A 16,390-nucleotide genomic window follows, 5' to 3' on the forward strand; every position below is an offset into this window, starting at 1 on the left:
TGTGGCTAACATGGCAATTGTGTACGGTGTGCATGACTATTGCTATGTGGGCCACATTTGAAAAGCAGTGCGTAGTCACCCTGAGGGACACCCCGAGCACCAGAAGCAAACGGACCCCAATGAAAGTTGAATAACTGTGTGCAACATTTTAATTATTTATTTACACTTATTTTACCAGGTAAGTTGATTGAGAACATATCATTTTTTACAGCAACGACCTTTGGAATAGTTACAGGGAGGAGGAGAGGGGATGAATGAGACAATTGGATGCTGGGGATGATTAGGTGGCCATGATGGTATGAGGGCCAGATTGGGAGTTTAGCCAGGACACCAGGGTTATCATCTTTACTCTTACGATGAGTCAGGACACCCGTTTTAACATTCCATCAGACAAAAAGGCACCCTACGCAGGGCTATGATAACTTCACTGCCCTGGGGAATTTGGATCTCCTTTGACCAGATTGAAGAGTGCCCCCTACTGGCCTTCCAACACCACTTCCAGCAGCATCTGGTCTCCCATCCAGGGACCGACCAGGACTGATACTGCTTAGCTTCAAAGGCAAGCCAGCAGTGATTTGGGAGCAGGGTGATATGCTGCTGGCAATTTCAAGAGCACTTAAGAAACCTTAATTAGTACGTACTGTTGCAAATGTAACCAAACATTTATTTGCACAAACCTTTATTTGCAACATGTAAAAAGACAAAAGTAAATGGTGACAGCTTATACATTCGTGGTCAAAAGTTTTGAGAATGACACAAATATGAATTTTCACAAAGTCTGCTGCCTCAGTTTGTATGATGGCAATTTGCATATACTCCAGAATGTTATGAAGAGTGATCAGATGAATTGCAAAGTCTCTCTTTGACATGCAAATGTCCTGAATCCCCCAAAACCATTTCCACTGCATTTCAGCCCTGCCACAAAAGGACCAGCTGACATCATGTCAGTGATTCTCTCGTTAACACAGGTGTGAGTGTTGATGAGGACAAGGCTGGAGATCACTCTGTCATGCTGATTGAGTTCGAATAACAGACCGGAAGCTTCAAAAGCAGGGTGGTGCTTGGAATCATTGTTCTTCCTCTGTCAAATATGGTTACCTGCAAGGAAACATGTGCTGTCATCATTGCTTTGCACAACAAGGGCTTCACAGGCAAGGATATTGCTGCTAGTAAGATTGCACCTAAATCAACCATTTATCGGATCATCAAGAACTTTAAGGAGAGCGGTTCAATTGTTGTGAAGAAGGCTTCAGGGTGCCCAAGAAAGTCCAGCAATGTCACGTTCTGACCTTAGTTCTTTTGTTATGTCTTTGTTTTAGTATGGTCAGGGCGTTAGTTGGGTGGGCAGTCTGTTCTTTTTTCTATGATTTGGTATTTCTGTATTTGGCCTGGTATGGTTCTCAATCAGAGGCAGCTGTCAATTGTTGTCCCTGATTGAGACCCATACTTAGGTAGCCTCTTTTCACTCTTGAGTTGTGGGATGATTGTTTTCTGTTGAGTGTTTGTATCTGCACCAGACAGAACTGTTTCGGTTTCGTTCGTTCACTTTGTTGTTTTTGTTCAGTGTTCAATTACTTTATTAAAAATATGGGCACAGAATAAGTTAGAGGAAAAACAAAAATAAATGGAGGAACTTATTCAAGAAAGATCTAGTGTAATATATTATAAAAATAAAGCGAACTGGGTGAAATATGGGGAAAAATGCACCAAATTCTTTTTCAATCTTCAATATAGAAATGCTACCAACATTTTTTATTAAAACTTCTTACAAATGATGGAGTCACGCATGATTCACCAAATTATATTTTGAAAGAGGAAGTAAAGTACTTTAAGAATATGTTTTCATTTCAGACGCCTCCATCTCCACTAACTGAAACTAATTGTATGGATTTTTTTCAAAATAATAATGTAAAATTAATATCTGTACAGAAAGACTCATGTGATGGCCAAATTACAGAGGAGGAACTGCTTGAGGCAATTGGGACCTTTAAGGATGGGAAAACTCCAGGGCTGGATGGCATACCAGTGGAAGTATACACATTTTTTGGGGGTATACTCAAAGGACCATTATTGGCTTGTTTTAACCACTCATATATAAATGGTAGATTATCAGACATGCAACAAGAAGGTTTGATATCATTATTACTGAAACAGGACCCAAGTGGTATATATAAAGATACAGTCCATTTAAAAAATTGGAGACTTCTTACACTTCAGTGTTGTGATGCAAAAATCCTAGCAAAATGCTTGGCACATAGAATTAAAAAAGTATTGTCAGATATTATTCATCCTAATCAGACAGCTTTTTTACAAGGACGATACATTGGAGATAATATAAGACAAGTACTGGAAACAATAGAACACTATGAAATATCGGGGACACCAGGCCTGGTTTTCATAGCTGATTTTGAAAAGGCTTTTGATAAAGTACGACTGGAGTTTATATATAAATGCCTAGAATATTTCAATTTTGGGGAATCTCTTATAAAATTGGTTAAGGTTATGTATAGTAACCCTAGGTGTAAAATAGTAAATAATGGCTACATCTCAGAAAGTTTTAAGCTATCTAGAGGAGTAAAATAAGGTTGTCCACTATCGGCATATCTATTTATTATTCCCATCGAAATGTTAGCTGCAAAGATTAGATCAAACAATAATATTAAGGGATTAGAAATCCGTGGCTTAAAAACGAAGGTGTCATTGTACGCTGATGATTCATGTTTTCTTTTAAAACCACAATTGGAGTCTCTCCACGGCCTCTTAGAGGATCTAGATACTTTTGCTATCCTCTCTGGATTAAAACCAAATTGTGATAAATGTACCATATTACGTATTGGATCACAAAAAAATGCACGTTTTACATTACCATGTAGTTTACCAATTAAATGGTCTGACGGAGATGTGGACATACTCGGTATACAAATCCCAAAAGAAAGAAATGATCTCACTCCAATAAATGTTTGTAGAAAGTTAGCAAAAATAGATAAGATCTTGCTACCATGGAAAGGAAAATACTTGGAAAAATCACCCTGATTAACTCCTTAGTTATATTACAGTTGACCTATTTGCTTATGGTTTTGCCTACACCTAGTGACCTGCTTTTTAAATTATATGAACAAAAAATATTCAATTTTATTTGGAACGGCAAAAAAATTAAAAGGTCCTATTTATATAACGAATATGAATTCGGTGGGCAGAAATGATTAAATATTAAGGCATTAGACCTCTCACTAAAGACATCAGTCATACAAAAGTTATACTTAAATCCAAACTGGTTCTCTAGTCAATTGGTACGAATGTCTCATCCTATATTCAGGAAGGGCCTTTTCCCCTATTCAAATTACACCTGGTCACTTTCGGTTGTTTGAAAAGGAAATAATCTCCAAAATATCTTTATTTTTTAAACAAGCCTTGGAAAGTTGGTTGCAATTTCAGTTTAATCCACCTGAAAGGACGGAACAAATAGTACAACAAATATTGTGGTTAAATTCAAATATACTTATTGATTAAAAAAAACTGTTTTTACTGAAGAAATATATATATTTTTTTAAGTATAATTTTTGTGAATGATATCATAAATAGGACTGGTGGAGTTATGTCACACATGCAGCTAACACAAACATATGGAAATGTCTGCTCTACCCAAAATTACAACCAATTAATTGCAGCATTACCACAAAAATGGAAGAGGCAAGTAGAAGGGGAAAAAAATAAGGAACTTGTATGTCGGCCTTGTATTAAAGAACATAAACGGTTAAAGAAAAGTGTGATAAATAAAAACATACCAATTTCATTCAAGGACCTAAAAAACTGACAGCTGTGCCATATAAATTGTAAAATAGTTGGGAAGAGATTTTCGATGTACCCATTCCATGGCACATGGTTTATGAACTGATACGCACAACAACGGCGGGTTCAAAACTTTTTTCAATATAAATTACTATACAAAATTCTTGCAACTAGTAGAATGTTATATATATATACAATCTTCCCAGCTCTGCAGATTCTGCTGTGAGGAGGCAGAGTCATTAGATCATTTATTTTGGTATTGTCCATATGTAACTCATTTTTGGTCACAGGTCCAGGAATGGCTGAAGAATTGCAACATTTGCCTTAGAACTAACACTACAGATAGCAATACTGGGTGATTTGAAAAGCCATAGTCAATCAATCAATCAATAATATAATAATTATTTTAGCAAAAAAAAAAATTTTACATTTACAATCTGTAGAAGCTATGAGAATAGGAAGGTTCAATTCTTTTGTGAAGCATCACAGCACAGTTGATAAATATATGGCATGTAGAAATCCGAAATGGATGATGTTGAGAGACAAATGGGAGGGGTTGAATGGAGCTGAAGGGTGGGACTAATAACAAGATAAACAATGTAAAATATACGGGATCTGTAAAATGAATATAGGTTCGGAACTTTTGTGAAATAGCATAGTTACAAATAGAAATCAAACTGGATGGACATCAGAAATAGAGGAAGGACTAAGAACAAACAAGAGAGAACTATTGTAAAGTAGACTGTGTCTGTAGAATGTGTATAAGATGTATGGATTGAAGGTAGATGCATAAGTGTTTATTAGTTTACTTCAATTGGGGGATCGGCGGTAAGGGTTTGCGGGGAATAATAATAAAGGTATATTCTTTTAAAAAGTATGTATGTCTATATAGGTATGTGTATGTATATACAGTGCCTTGCGAAAGTATTCGGCCCCCTTGAATTTTGCGACCTTTTGCCACATTTCAGGCTTCAAACATAAAGATATAAAACTGTATTTTTTTGTGAAGAATCAACAACAAGTGGGACACAATCATGAAGTGGATGACATTTATTGGATATTTCAAACTTTTTTAACAAATCAAAAACTGAAAAATTGGGCGTGCAAAATTATTCAGCCCCTTTACTTTCAGTGCAGCAAACTCTCTCCAGAAGTTCAGTGAGGATCTCTGAATGTTCCAATGTTGACCTAAATGACTAATGATGATAAATACAATCCACCTGTGTGTAATCAAGTCTCCGTATAAATGCACCTGCACTGTGATAGTCTCAGAGGTCCGTTAAAAGCGCAGAGAGCATCATGAAGAACAAGGAACACACCAGGCAGGTCCGAGATACTGTTGTGAAGAAGTTTAAAGCCGGATTTGGATACAAAAATATTTCCCAAGCTTTAAACATCCCAAGGAGCACTGTGCAAGCGATAATATTGAAATGGAAGGAGTATCAGACCACTGCAAATCTACCAAGACCTGGCCGTCCCTCTAAACTTTCAGCTCATACAAGGAGAAGACTGATCAGAGATGCAGCCAAGAGGCCCATGATCACTCTGGATGAACTGCAGAGATCTACAGCTGAGGTGGGAGACTCTGTCCATAGGACAACAATCAGTCGTATATTGCACAAATCTGGCCTTTATGGAAGAGTGGCAAGAAGAAAGCCATTTCTTAAAGATATCCATAAAAAGTGTTGTTTAAAGTTTGCCACAAGCCACCTGGGAGACACACCAAACATGTGGAAGAAGGTGCTCTGGTCAGATGAAACCAAAATTGAACTTTCTGGCAACAATGCAAAATGTTATGTTTGGCGTAAAAGCAACACAGCTGAACACACCATCCCCACTGTCAAACATGGTGGTGGCAGCATCATGGTTTGGGCCTGCTTTTATTCAGCAGGGACAGGGAAGATGGTTAAAATTGATGGAAAGATGGATGGAGCCAAATACAGGACCATTCTGGAAGAAAACCTGATGGAGTCTGCAAAAGACCTGAGACTGGGACGGAGATTTGTCTTCCAACAAGACAATGATCCAAAACATAAAGCAAAATCTACAATGGAATGGTTCAAAAATAAACATATCCAGGTGTTAGAATGGCCAAGTCAAAGTCCAGACCTGAATCCAATCGAGAATCTGTGGAAAGAACTGAAAACTGCTGTTCACAAATGCTCTCCATCCAACCTCACTGAGCTCGAGCTGTTTTGCAAGGAGGAATGGGAAAAAATGTCAGTCTCTCGATGTGCAAAACTGATAGAGACATACCCCAAGCGACTTACAGCTGTAATCGCAGCAAAAGGTGGCGCTACAAAGTATTAACTGAAGGGGGCTGAATAATTTTGCACACCCAATTTTTCAGTTTTTGATTTGTTAAAAAAGTTTGAAATATCCAATAAATGTCGTTCCACTTCATTATTGTGTCCCACTTGTTGTTGATTCTTCACAAAAAAATACAGTTTTATATCTTTATGTTTGAAGCCTGAAATGTGGCAAAAGGTCGCAAAATTCAAGGGGGCCGAATACTTTCGCAAGGCACTGTATGTGTATATATATGCATATGTGTATGGATATATATATTTACCCCAAAAAAATGGGCGGTTGGAAATTATGCAGACAATTACATTGGAAGCAACATTCTTTCCGCAATATTAAGCTGATCCACCCTCACATTTTTAATAAAATAAAAAATAAAAAATATGGACACTTACCACGCTGCACATTTGTCCTCACCTTCTTCCACCGCCAACGGCCGTTACAGAATCACCCACCAATCAAGGACCAAGCAGCGAGATCTGGACTATGTGACAACTTGGGACGAAATAGAAATGTGGTCGGTTGACCCAGGGAGAGTGCCGGAGCCCGCCTGGGATTCTCTGGAGCAGTGCGAGGAGGGTTACAGGAGAATGGAAATGGCGTCACGAACACGGCAGCGCAACAGGCACGAGAGGCAGCCCGGGGAGTGTTGCTAAGTCAGGTAGGAGACCTGCGCCAACTCCCCATGCTTACTGTAGAGAGAGGTGGACCGGGCAGGCACCGTGTTATGCCGTGAGGCGCACGGTGTCCCCGGTGCGCAGGCATAGCCCGGTGCATTACATAGCAGCGTCTCGTATCGGCCGGGCTAGAGTGGGCATCGAGCCAGGTGCCATGAATCCGGCTCATAGCATCTGGTCTCCAGTGCGTCTCCTTGGGCCGGGGTACATGGCACCAGCCCTACGCACGGTGTCCCCGGTTCGCCAGCACAGCCCAGTGCGGTCTTTTCCACCTCTCCGCACTGGACTGGCGACGGGGAGTATCCAGCCAGGTAGGGTTGTGCAGGCTCGGTGCTCGAGACCTCCAGTGCGCCTCCACGGTCCGGTCTATCCGGTGCCTCCTCCATGAACCAGGCCTCCAGTGGCAGCCCCACGCACCAGGCTGTCTATCCGTCTCCTTCCTCCAGGTGCTCCCTCCTGTTCAGCACTGCCGGAGTCTCGCTCCTGTCCAGAGCTGCCAGAGTCGCCCGTCTGTCCTGAGCTGCCAGAGTCGCCCGTCTGTCCTGAGCTTCCAGAGTCGCTCGTCTGTCCTGAGCTTCCAGAGTCGCTCGTCTGTCCTGAGCTGCCAGAGTCGCCCGTCTGTCCTGAGCTGCCAGAGCCGCCCGTCTGTCCTGAGCTGCCAGAGCCGCCCGTCAGTCAGGAGCTGCCAGAGACGTCCGTCAGTCAGGAGCTGCTAGAGCCGCCCGCAAGTCAGGAGCTGCCAGAGCCGGCAGTTAGTCAGGAGCTGCCAGAGCCACCAGTTAGTCAGGAGCTGCCAGAGCCGCCATCAGTCAGGAGCTGCCAGAGCCGCCCTTCATTCCGGAGCTGCCGGAATAACCCTTCACTCCGGCGTTGCCGGAATCGCCCTTCACTCCGGTGCTGCCGGAATCTCCCGTCCATTCGGGGGCCACTGCTAGGGTCCCCAGTCCGAGGTCGTCCTCACCTTCTTCCACCGCCAACGGCCGTTACAAGCAAGCGCCAGGACCGTCTCCTAAAGTTTATTCAGCTGCTGGATCGGGGCACCACCAGTACAGAGCTTGCTCAGGAATGGCAGCAGGCAGGTGTGAGTGCATCTGCACGCACAGTGAGGCAAAGACATTTGGAGGATGGCCTGGTGTCAAGAAGGGCAGCGAATAAGCCCCTTCTCTCCAGGAAAAACATCAGGGACAGACTGATATTCCGCAAAAGGAACAGGGATTGGACTGCTGAGGACTGGGTAAAGTCATTTTCTCTGATGAATCCCCTTTCCGATTGTTTGGGGCATCCGGAAAAAAGCTTGTCTGGAGAAGACAAGGTGAGCGCTACCATCAGTCCTGTGTCATGCCAACAGTAAAGCATCCTGAGACCATTCATGTGCGGGGTTGCTTCTCAGCCAAGGGAGTGGGCTCATTCACAATTTTGCCTAAGAACATAGCCACGAATAAAGAATGGTATGAACATATCCTCTGAGATCAACTTCTCCCAACCATCCAGGAACCGTTTGGTGATGAACAAGGCCTTTTCCAGCATGATGAAGCACCTTGCCATAAGGCAAAAGTGCTAACTAAGTGGCTCGGGAAGAAAACATCGATATTTTGGGTCCATGGCCAGGAAACTCCCCAGACCTTAATCCCATTGAGAATTTGTGGTCAATCCTCAAGAGGCGGGTGGACAAACAAAATCCACAAATTCTGACAAAATGCAAGTATTGATTATGCAAGAATGGGCTGCCATCAGTCAGGATGTGGCGCAGAAGTTAATTGACAGCATGCCAGGGCGGATTGCAGAGGTCTTGAGAAAGAAGGGTCAACACTGCAAATATTGACTCTTTGCATCAACTTCATGTAATTGTCAATAAAAGCCTTTAACACTTGTGAAATGCTTGTAATTATACTTCAGTATTCCATAGTAACATCTGACAAAACACTGAGGCAGCAGACTTTGTGAAAATTAATGTTTGTGTCATTATCAAAACTTTTGGCCACGACTGTATATAAACCACTTGTAAAATTAACTATATCAACTACACTTTTTGTTATCACATTTTAACTACAACTAAAATAGGAAAATGAAAAATGTATAGAACCGAACTCACCCTTGGTTTCTCTGCTAAAAATCTGTACCTCGTTGAAATGCATCAAGCCAAACCAGTTGTACCCCCCAGGTGTAGAGGAATTATGCTGTTTAGTGGACAGAAAGTCTCCCCAAGACTTGCTCTGTACCATCTATTCTACACAGATTATTTTGTATTAATAAATGCATCACAAAGTGCTATGTGTATTCTGAAGAACTGTGTTCCTCTTTGATTTTAAGATCCCTGTGCACCAAACCCATGCAAAGGTGGCAGCAGCTGTCAGCCAGGCTATGACTCCCACTTCACCTGTCTCTGTCTGGCTGGCCAAAAATACTCTGAGGATAGAAAGCGATGTGAGGAAGGTGGGTAATCTCCTGTCTGCCACCACTAGTGGGTGCTACAATACCATGGAAGACAGCGCGATATAGGCCTAAATAGCTCTGATTGGAAGGGAGGAGAGCTTCATCATCTGCAATGAAAAGTTAGGAACTTTAGAAACTATTCTGATTTAAGACCAGTTGAGAATGTTTTGTCCTGAGTATGGTTAAGTGTGGATAAACTGGTTCGAGATTTGTATTTAGCTTCCACGTGAAACAATCGGATAGGCTTAGGTTTTGGCCAATAAATTGATATATTTATAAATGTATGAATACATAAATGAGAGCAACCTAGATGACAGTGGCTAGAGGAGTCAAACTCAGTTAAAGATATAAGATATTAGCTATAGCATCTATACATGTATATTGGATCTCATGTACCATCTCCTCTGTGGGCTTTTTAACACAATGCTGCATCCCCACTGTTTTCAATAAGTGCTTATAATTCGTATTTGTCATGTGTTGATTCTGATTTTCAGCCAAGGTCTTCCCAGGATCTCTGACCCTGCCTAGTATGACCTTCATCGATGACATGACCAACCCACAATCAGAACGTTTCAATACATCAGCTGACAAGTTAATTACTATGGTAAAATAGATATGATACTTTTTACACTAAGTATGTCTGGCTGTAGTTCAAAATCACAACTTTTCTGCAATGTTACATAGGTCATTACCAAGCTGTTTGTGACATTTTTGACAACGTGTAAGCTGGGTAACAGCTGCATTACACTTATTTCTATGTCCTTGGAAACTGTCCCAGTCAACCCAGGTTGTAGAAGCTGTAGAATTTTCCCAAGCAGGTATTTTCAGAACAGTTAGTGCAGTAATTCTGAGGAGAAAATATGGGTTAACTTGATCTTCCAAGGAGCATCCATGTTGACCCGTTCAATCAGTGAACATACATCTACTGTAGTAGTATGAACATTCTCATTTACTTCCTTAATCTCACATATGAGTTGAAGTTGATAAAGAATTGCCTTCTATTTTAAACATTTTCTAATTAACATGATGGGATACAATTTAATGTGTGTGGGGGTATCATTCAGTCCGTATCAGCTACTGTAATGGCCTCGAAATATGCTAATAAAGATGGACCCTCATGTAAAAATATGATAACGACGACTTTAGTACAGCACCTAGGGATTTTACCCTCTTGGTGTAATGGATCAGGTTTTGGAATGGCAGTCATAGGGACTAGGGTCCTGGTCAGGTTACCCACCTAATTAACTACATTGGTGTAGGAAGTGGTTAGTACCATTGGAAGCATGTCCCTAGCAAGTCTGGGCCACAGTATAGTTTTCTGAGGCATAGCTATTTTTGGTTGTTAGTGTGCATGCATTACAAAGTAGTCAGAGCTATTCTCGCTATATTGAAATTCCTTAGCCGCTATTCAGTTTGATTTCTACACGTAAAACTTCTCTCACGACGATAAAAACAAACCAAAAATGGTTTTAGACAGCTGAAGCAAGCACACACATTTCTTCAGGAAATGTACCATTTCAGTCGATCTTACCTTAGAAGTATTATGTCAGTAGTGACGTCATCCACCATAAGCCCAGGTTTACTTTGCAGGCTGACTAGCATCTATTGAGTGTTGGAATGTCCCATCAATGTAATGCTCAAATCAACTTATACAAGACATGTTTTACCGCTATATAATCCAAAAGAAAGCTTGATATTTACTGGAAGCCTGAGGACATTTTTTGCCGTTAACTTTTCAGTGGGTTTTACATCTTAACTTTTTCCTTTTGCTGTTTGCCATTTCACAGATGATTATTTGAAGTCAAATTATTCGATTCCCCATGATCGAACCGTACCCCGTCTACGACAATGTTTGTAGCAAACAGTCTCCTTTATTTAGCTGTACTAGGCAAAAAATGATGAACTGTCCAGTAAATTTATATTGTGAACTTATTAGCATTTGTCTGTCCAAAATACAGATGAGGAATCTTTTCCAGAGTCACCTTGGCTACATTGATTCCACAGTGCTGAATTTCAGGTCAGTGTTAATGTAGTTACTGTGGTCCCTGCTTTTACCAATAAACTATCATTTTGCATTACCACTCACGCTATAGGCTACTCTACAATTTGTTTGTTGTTGGTTTGATTCTAACAAACTACCTTCATCCTTGAAGTTAATGTCTTCTTTAATTTTTTTAACCTAATTTATTGTGTCAGTCCAGATTATTATAGCCATCATGATAATGTATAATTTTGGTTTGGAAGATATCACACGCCCAAGACAACTATTGACAGAAGATTGATGCTGTTGCTATCACTACTTTCATGAGTATGTGATAGTTCCATGATGATCATAATTCTAAAAACACTGACACTAATTTGCCTCCTAGCAAAATGGCTAAGGGTCCGGCCCGTACCATCTGGTCACTCAAGTCAGGTGGTGTCAACGTGGCCATGGAGAACAATTTTAAACTCGACTCCGTCATCACAGAAGCCTTCATCAATGGAACGATACAGGATGCTATTGTAGACTGTGACAAAACGGGTGCCGTTTGTTTAAATGATCTACTTAAAAATGCAGCATACAAAGGTACGTCCCCTATAGTAATAGTAACGCACTATTCCCTTGATGTATAATGACTGTGGTTTAACATAAGCTAGGAGGCAATCTTGTGAGCATAGCTACAATGAATGTCAAGGGGAAGACAGAAAATCAGTGGTGGAAAAAGTACTCAATTGTCATACTTGAGTAAATGTAAAGATAACTGTAAAAGTGAGTCACTGAGTAAAATACTACTTAAGTATCAAAAGTTAAAGTATAAATCATTTCAACTTCTTTATATTAGGCAAACCAGACAGCATCATTTTCTTGTTTTTATTTAATTTACGGATAGCCAGGGGCACACTCCAACACTCAGACATAATTTACAAATGAAGCATTTGTGAGTCCACCAGATCAGAGGCTGTAGGGATGACGAGAGATGTTCTCTTGATAAGTGTGTGAATTGGACCATTTTCCTGTCAAAATGTAATGAGTACTTTTGGGTGTCAGGGAAAATGAATGGAGTAGAAAGTACATTATTTTCTTTAGGAATGTAGTGAAGTAAAAGTTGCCAAAAATATAAATAGTAAAGTACAGATACCCCAAAAACTACTTAAGTAGTACTTTAATAAAGGACTTTTACTTAAGTCCTTTACACCACTGCAGAGAACTAAGTATGCAATCAATCACAATCATGATGCTGTCATATGACATTGGTAGTATGATGTAACTTCACACTAGAGTACTGATCCTCTTAAATCCTGTTGCTGGAGAGATGTACCTGAATTTTGTACCTTGATTCAACTTTTAATCTGATCTTCAACCCCTTCACTAGCTGAATCCTGTGTTTCACTGCTGAGCTACAATACCAACTTGCAGTACTGCAGCTCTCCAGGAGCAGGATTGAGGATTACTGTTCTAGGAAAATATGTAAAAGAGGAGTTGAACAGTAGAAATCGGTTTGTCACTGAAACTCCTATTGATAGACATCTGGAGCATTCAGTAGACTAGGCAACTATGATGTTAACTAGCCAATGAATTCTGAACACTATCCACATTACTATGTCACTAATGTTTGTAATGCTTAGTCATGTCTTTTGGATGCGATGTATTCATGCCTCCGGGGGGGTAATGAAGACATGATGGGGGGGGATATTGCGTCATATCAGGAAATTGATTGAATTGATGGAATTGAACACTATTTGCCCCAACCACAATGCTGAATGGAGGTACTTTCTTACTGTATGTAATCCTCTCCCTGTGGCACTGTCTATACAGAAACCGATCTGTGTGATTCGTATCGGAAACCTTGTGACGACACGTCAACTACTTGTACTTCTGACAGTGGTAGACCTGAATGTACTTGTCAGGACAATTACGTGAAATCGGAATACTCTATCAGAACATGCAAAGGTGAGTGGCACCGATTGTTCCTCTTACAATAGACTCTGGGGGTTTGTATGAGAGAGGGTAAAAAGAGATTGGGTCTTGGTGGTGTGTGTGTTTGTGTGATAGACTTACTTTACCGTCTCTGTCTGCAGCTTGTGAAAGTGGGAAGAAAGCAGAGGACGGTGTGTGTAATGAGTAAGTACTTAAAACATTTAATCAATTTAGTCATTTCCCATCCATTCATTTATTCAGTCACATCTATTTTCACGTAAACAATGTCTTTCAACTGGGAGTTTGGATACAGTGCAATGGTTAACTTGCATTATTGGTCTGTGCAAAGATTTTAAAAAATGTTTTTTTCTTTCAGTTGTTCATTTGGTTACTCTGGTTTAAACTGCAATGAATGTAAGTATAACATACCATATTATGGTATGATTCTTCCTTCCAAGGATTTGACACTAGGCTGCCTCTGGCCTTTGCAATAGGTGTCGTTCTCTCCTTTCATGTGGTGTTTCCTGTGATAGTGGTATTGAGTATACTGGTGTTGGCAGGTTTTTTTTTAACATATCTCTCCCCTCACTCTCTGTCTCTCTGCAGCATGGAAGTTGATTCTGGTGATTGTCGGGACTGTTCTTGGTGCGCTGCTACTCATCACACTAATCATGCTGCCAGTAGTTGCACGCAAGTGAGTCACACACACGCAGGACAACATTTACACCATAATATTTGAATCACATCAAATACAATTCAATATATACCTTCATCTTTAATCTTGTTACGATTCCACGATTGACCCTAATGGAGTATAAAAGGAAGTTGTGAAATCTTATGTGTATTGTCGTCTTCTATAGGACGTCCAAGAAGAGCTCCTCCAAGAAGTCCTCGAAGAACGCTGAGGTTCCTACCTACACCAGCCCCTATACCGCCAAGGACTTCAGGGCATCGGCCTTAACCAATGGGGGGGTGACCAATGTCAGTTCAGGTTTTGCGGGCGTACCCAAGATCCCCCGGGCCATGCCCAACAACAACAGCTGGGACCGTGGCAGCAACCTGGAGATGACGGAGAGCGGTAGCAGACAGGCACTGGTGACCAGGGGAGACAAAGGAGGGGTAAGAACCTCGGGAAGGGAGAGAGGAAGAATGAGTGAGAAAGGAGGGTGGGGAAGATACAAGAGTTCATCTGGCCAGATAACTACCAAAATATTACTTTATGTCTAATCTCGGACATCCAGAACTAACATCTCGCGTAATTTCACCAGATGCTCGATTAAGTTCTGGGGGTAAACGTGTTAGAAAATCTACTAATGAGACTAGCGAAGTCTCCACCTCTAAACCGAAATACTCAGCCGGTTTTAGGCAAGTCTATGGTCAGCATGTCCCCTGATTTATCCATATGATCAGTGGCACAAAGTCAGTGTGGAATTCTGGGAGGGAAATGCTCATGCAGGGTTATTGCTAAATTGTCAAATATTTAAATGTCAGTTACTATACATATAAAGTACCAAATAGTACAAAGAACTGGGCCAATTTAACCCCACGAAAAACAATTTATTGAAGAACATTTCAAGCACTTGCATTCAACATTAATTATGCATTAAAGTATACACAAAAAGGTGTATTTTTAGGAAATGTTGTATTGGTTGTAATATGATGTCTTCTCAACCAGAACACTAGTTACAACCAGAAAAGGACGTCATTAAAATGTCTGGTGCCAAATTTTTCCTGCTGGGTAAAGACCAAGACCCCCAGGACTGAGATTGTCAGATACAGATGATGTTTTGTGTTTTAGATTGGCAGCTACCAGAACCCTGATGACACAAGTAGCTTCAACAACAGGAACCCCTACCAGAGCGGAGGTCAGGGCAACAACCCTTACCAGAGCGGAGGTCAGGGCAACAACCCCTACCAGAGCGGAGGTCAGAGCAACAACGCCTACCAGAGCGGAGGTCAGGGCAACAACCCCTACCAGAGCGGAGGTCAGGGCAACAACCCCTACCAGAGCGGAGGTCAGAGCAACAACGCCTACCAGAGCGGAGGTCAGGGCAACAACCCCTACCAGAGCGGAGGTCAGGGCAACAACCCCTACCAGAGCAGAGGCTAGGACAACCCTTACTTTACACACGACAATGGAAGAAGAAACTGAAGACCCACTGGAACAGTCAATTAAGGATACCATTTTCTTCAGAACGCAAATGCTTAGAAATCAGAAACCAATAACAATGGTTTTTAAATAGTCCTACTTGTGATTCTGCCCTATGTTCTACTCAACTTTTATGCACTGTGTATCAATCTTTTTTTTGTTGTACAATAAATGATAGTTGAGTTGCAGTGTCCATTCTGTCCAAGAGTGGGCGGTGTATCCAAGCTCCTGAAATGTATGTAGCCAAAAGGCTACTAATGTATTGTCGCTCAGTTTTCCTTATGTTTTTAAGTATTTGTTAATCCATTCTCATGTCCTGATTGTATTGTAGAACTGTAATGAATGTGTTTTTTTCTAATATCAATCCAATACTGTATTCATGTGTGATACATGAGGGCTTAGTCTGTGACTCATGCAAATCTTACGTTAATGCCAATGCAAAATGTTATAACGTGAAAGGCCCAAGTTTGGCGTGCTAAATCATCATTATATTATGATTGCATGGGTCTGTCATTTTAAATGTTTCTTGTTAATTTATTTGAATATGGACGAACCCAGTTCAAATGGTGTTAGGGGAATTTATTGGTGTGGTTCGCCATTGTCTATTTTGATCTCTTGTACATCTACACCGGGGTTTAGAAATAGCAAATAATGACATTTTATCCTTAATGTGCCATCTTAATACATATTGTATATGTGATATAAATATAGTCCAATATAAATAAACAGAATGTGTGTCAAATTGTTCAATGAGACACACCGTTCAGTATGATGACTTTTACACAATACATTTTGTAAATGAGACTGGCCTCTCGTTGGAATAAAGAAGGAAGGAAAATAAATCCATTTTCAATTTACAACTGCGTTTGGTTATTCATTCAGAGTTTGTGTGTTTCTGTACATAATGGAATTTTAATAGTGAGACTGTATCATATTGCAAATATGTAATGTGTGCTGTCAGGATGCAGTTCTGTATTTTAAGATTAAGATCACATCGTTCAACAATTGTACACAAGGTCCACCCGGAACTGGGGGGGGGGGGGGGGTCAGGTGCCTTGCTCAAGGGCGCATTGGCATCTAAAGATTTTTAATAACACTTCTGAATAATGTTTGTAAAGTGTAAAGGCACATACTTCC

At 40.9% G+C, this 16,390-nt stretch overlaps 1 protein-coding gene across 1 annotated transcript in view; it reads left to right on the plus strand.

The window, feature by feature from the left end:
* The window catches only part of muc13b (mucin 13b, cell surface associated), a 33,329-nt gene extending 17,219 nt beyond the window's left edge, over window positions 1-16,110 (plus strand). The window contains exons 3-12 of the mRNA XM_036946615.1: window positions 9,081-9,203; window positions 9,698-9,807; window positions 11,162-11,220; window positions 11,573-11,772; window positions 13,003-13,137; window positions 13,266-13,308; window positions 13,481-13,518; window positions 13,711-13,798; window positions 13,965-14,223; window positions 14,903-16,110. Of these exons, the coding sequence (XP_036802510.1) occupies window positions 9,081-9,203; window positions 9,698-9,807; window positions 11,162-11,220; window positions 11,573-11,772; window positions 13,003-13,137; window positions 13,266-13,308; window positions 13,481-13,518; window positions 13,711-13,798; window positions 13,965-14,223; window positions 14,903-15,214 (1,367 nt within the window). The 3' untranslated portion in view covers window positions 15,215-16,110. The remainder of the gene's footprint in view (window positions 1-9,080; window positions 9,204-9,697; window positions 9,808-11,161; window positions 11,221-11,572; window positions 11,773-13,002; window positions 13,138-13,265; window positions 13,309-13,480; window positions 13,519-13,710; window positions 13,799-13,964; window positions 14,224-14,902) is intronic.
* Window positions 16,111-16,390: the final 280 nt, after the last annotated feature.

Source organism: Oncorhynchus mykiss, chromosome 16, assembly GCF_013265735.2.
Source record: "Oncorhynchus mykiss isolate Arlee chromosome 16, USDA_OmykA_1.1, whole genome shotgun sequence".
In the NCBI taxonomy this organism is placed as follows: domain Eukaryota; kingdom Metazoa; phylum Chordata; class Actinopteri; order Salmoniformes; family Salmonidae; genus Oncorhynchus; species Oncorhynchus mykiss.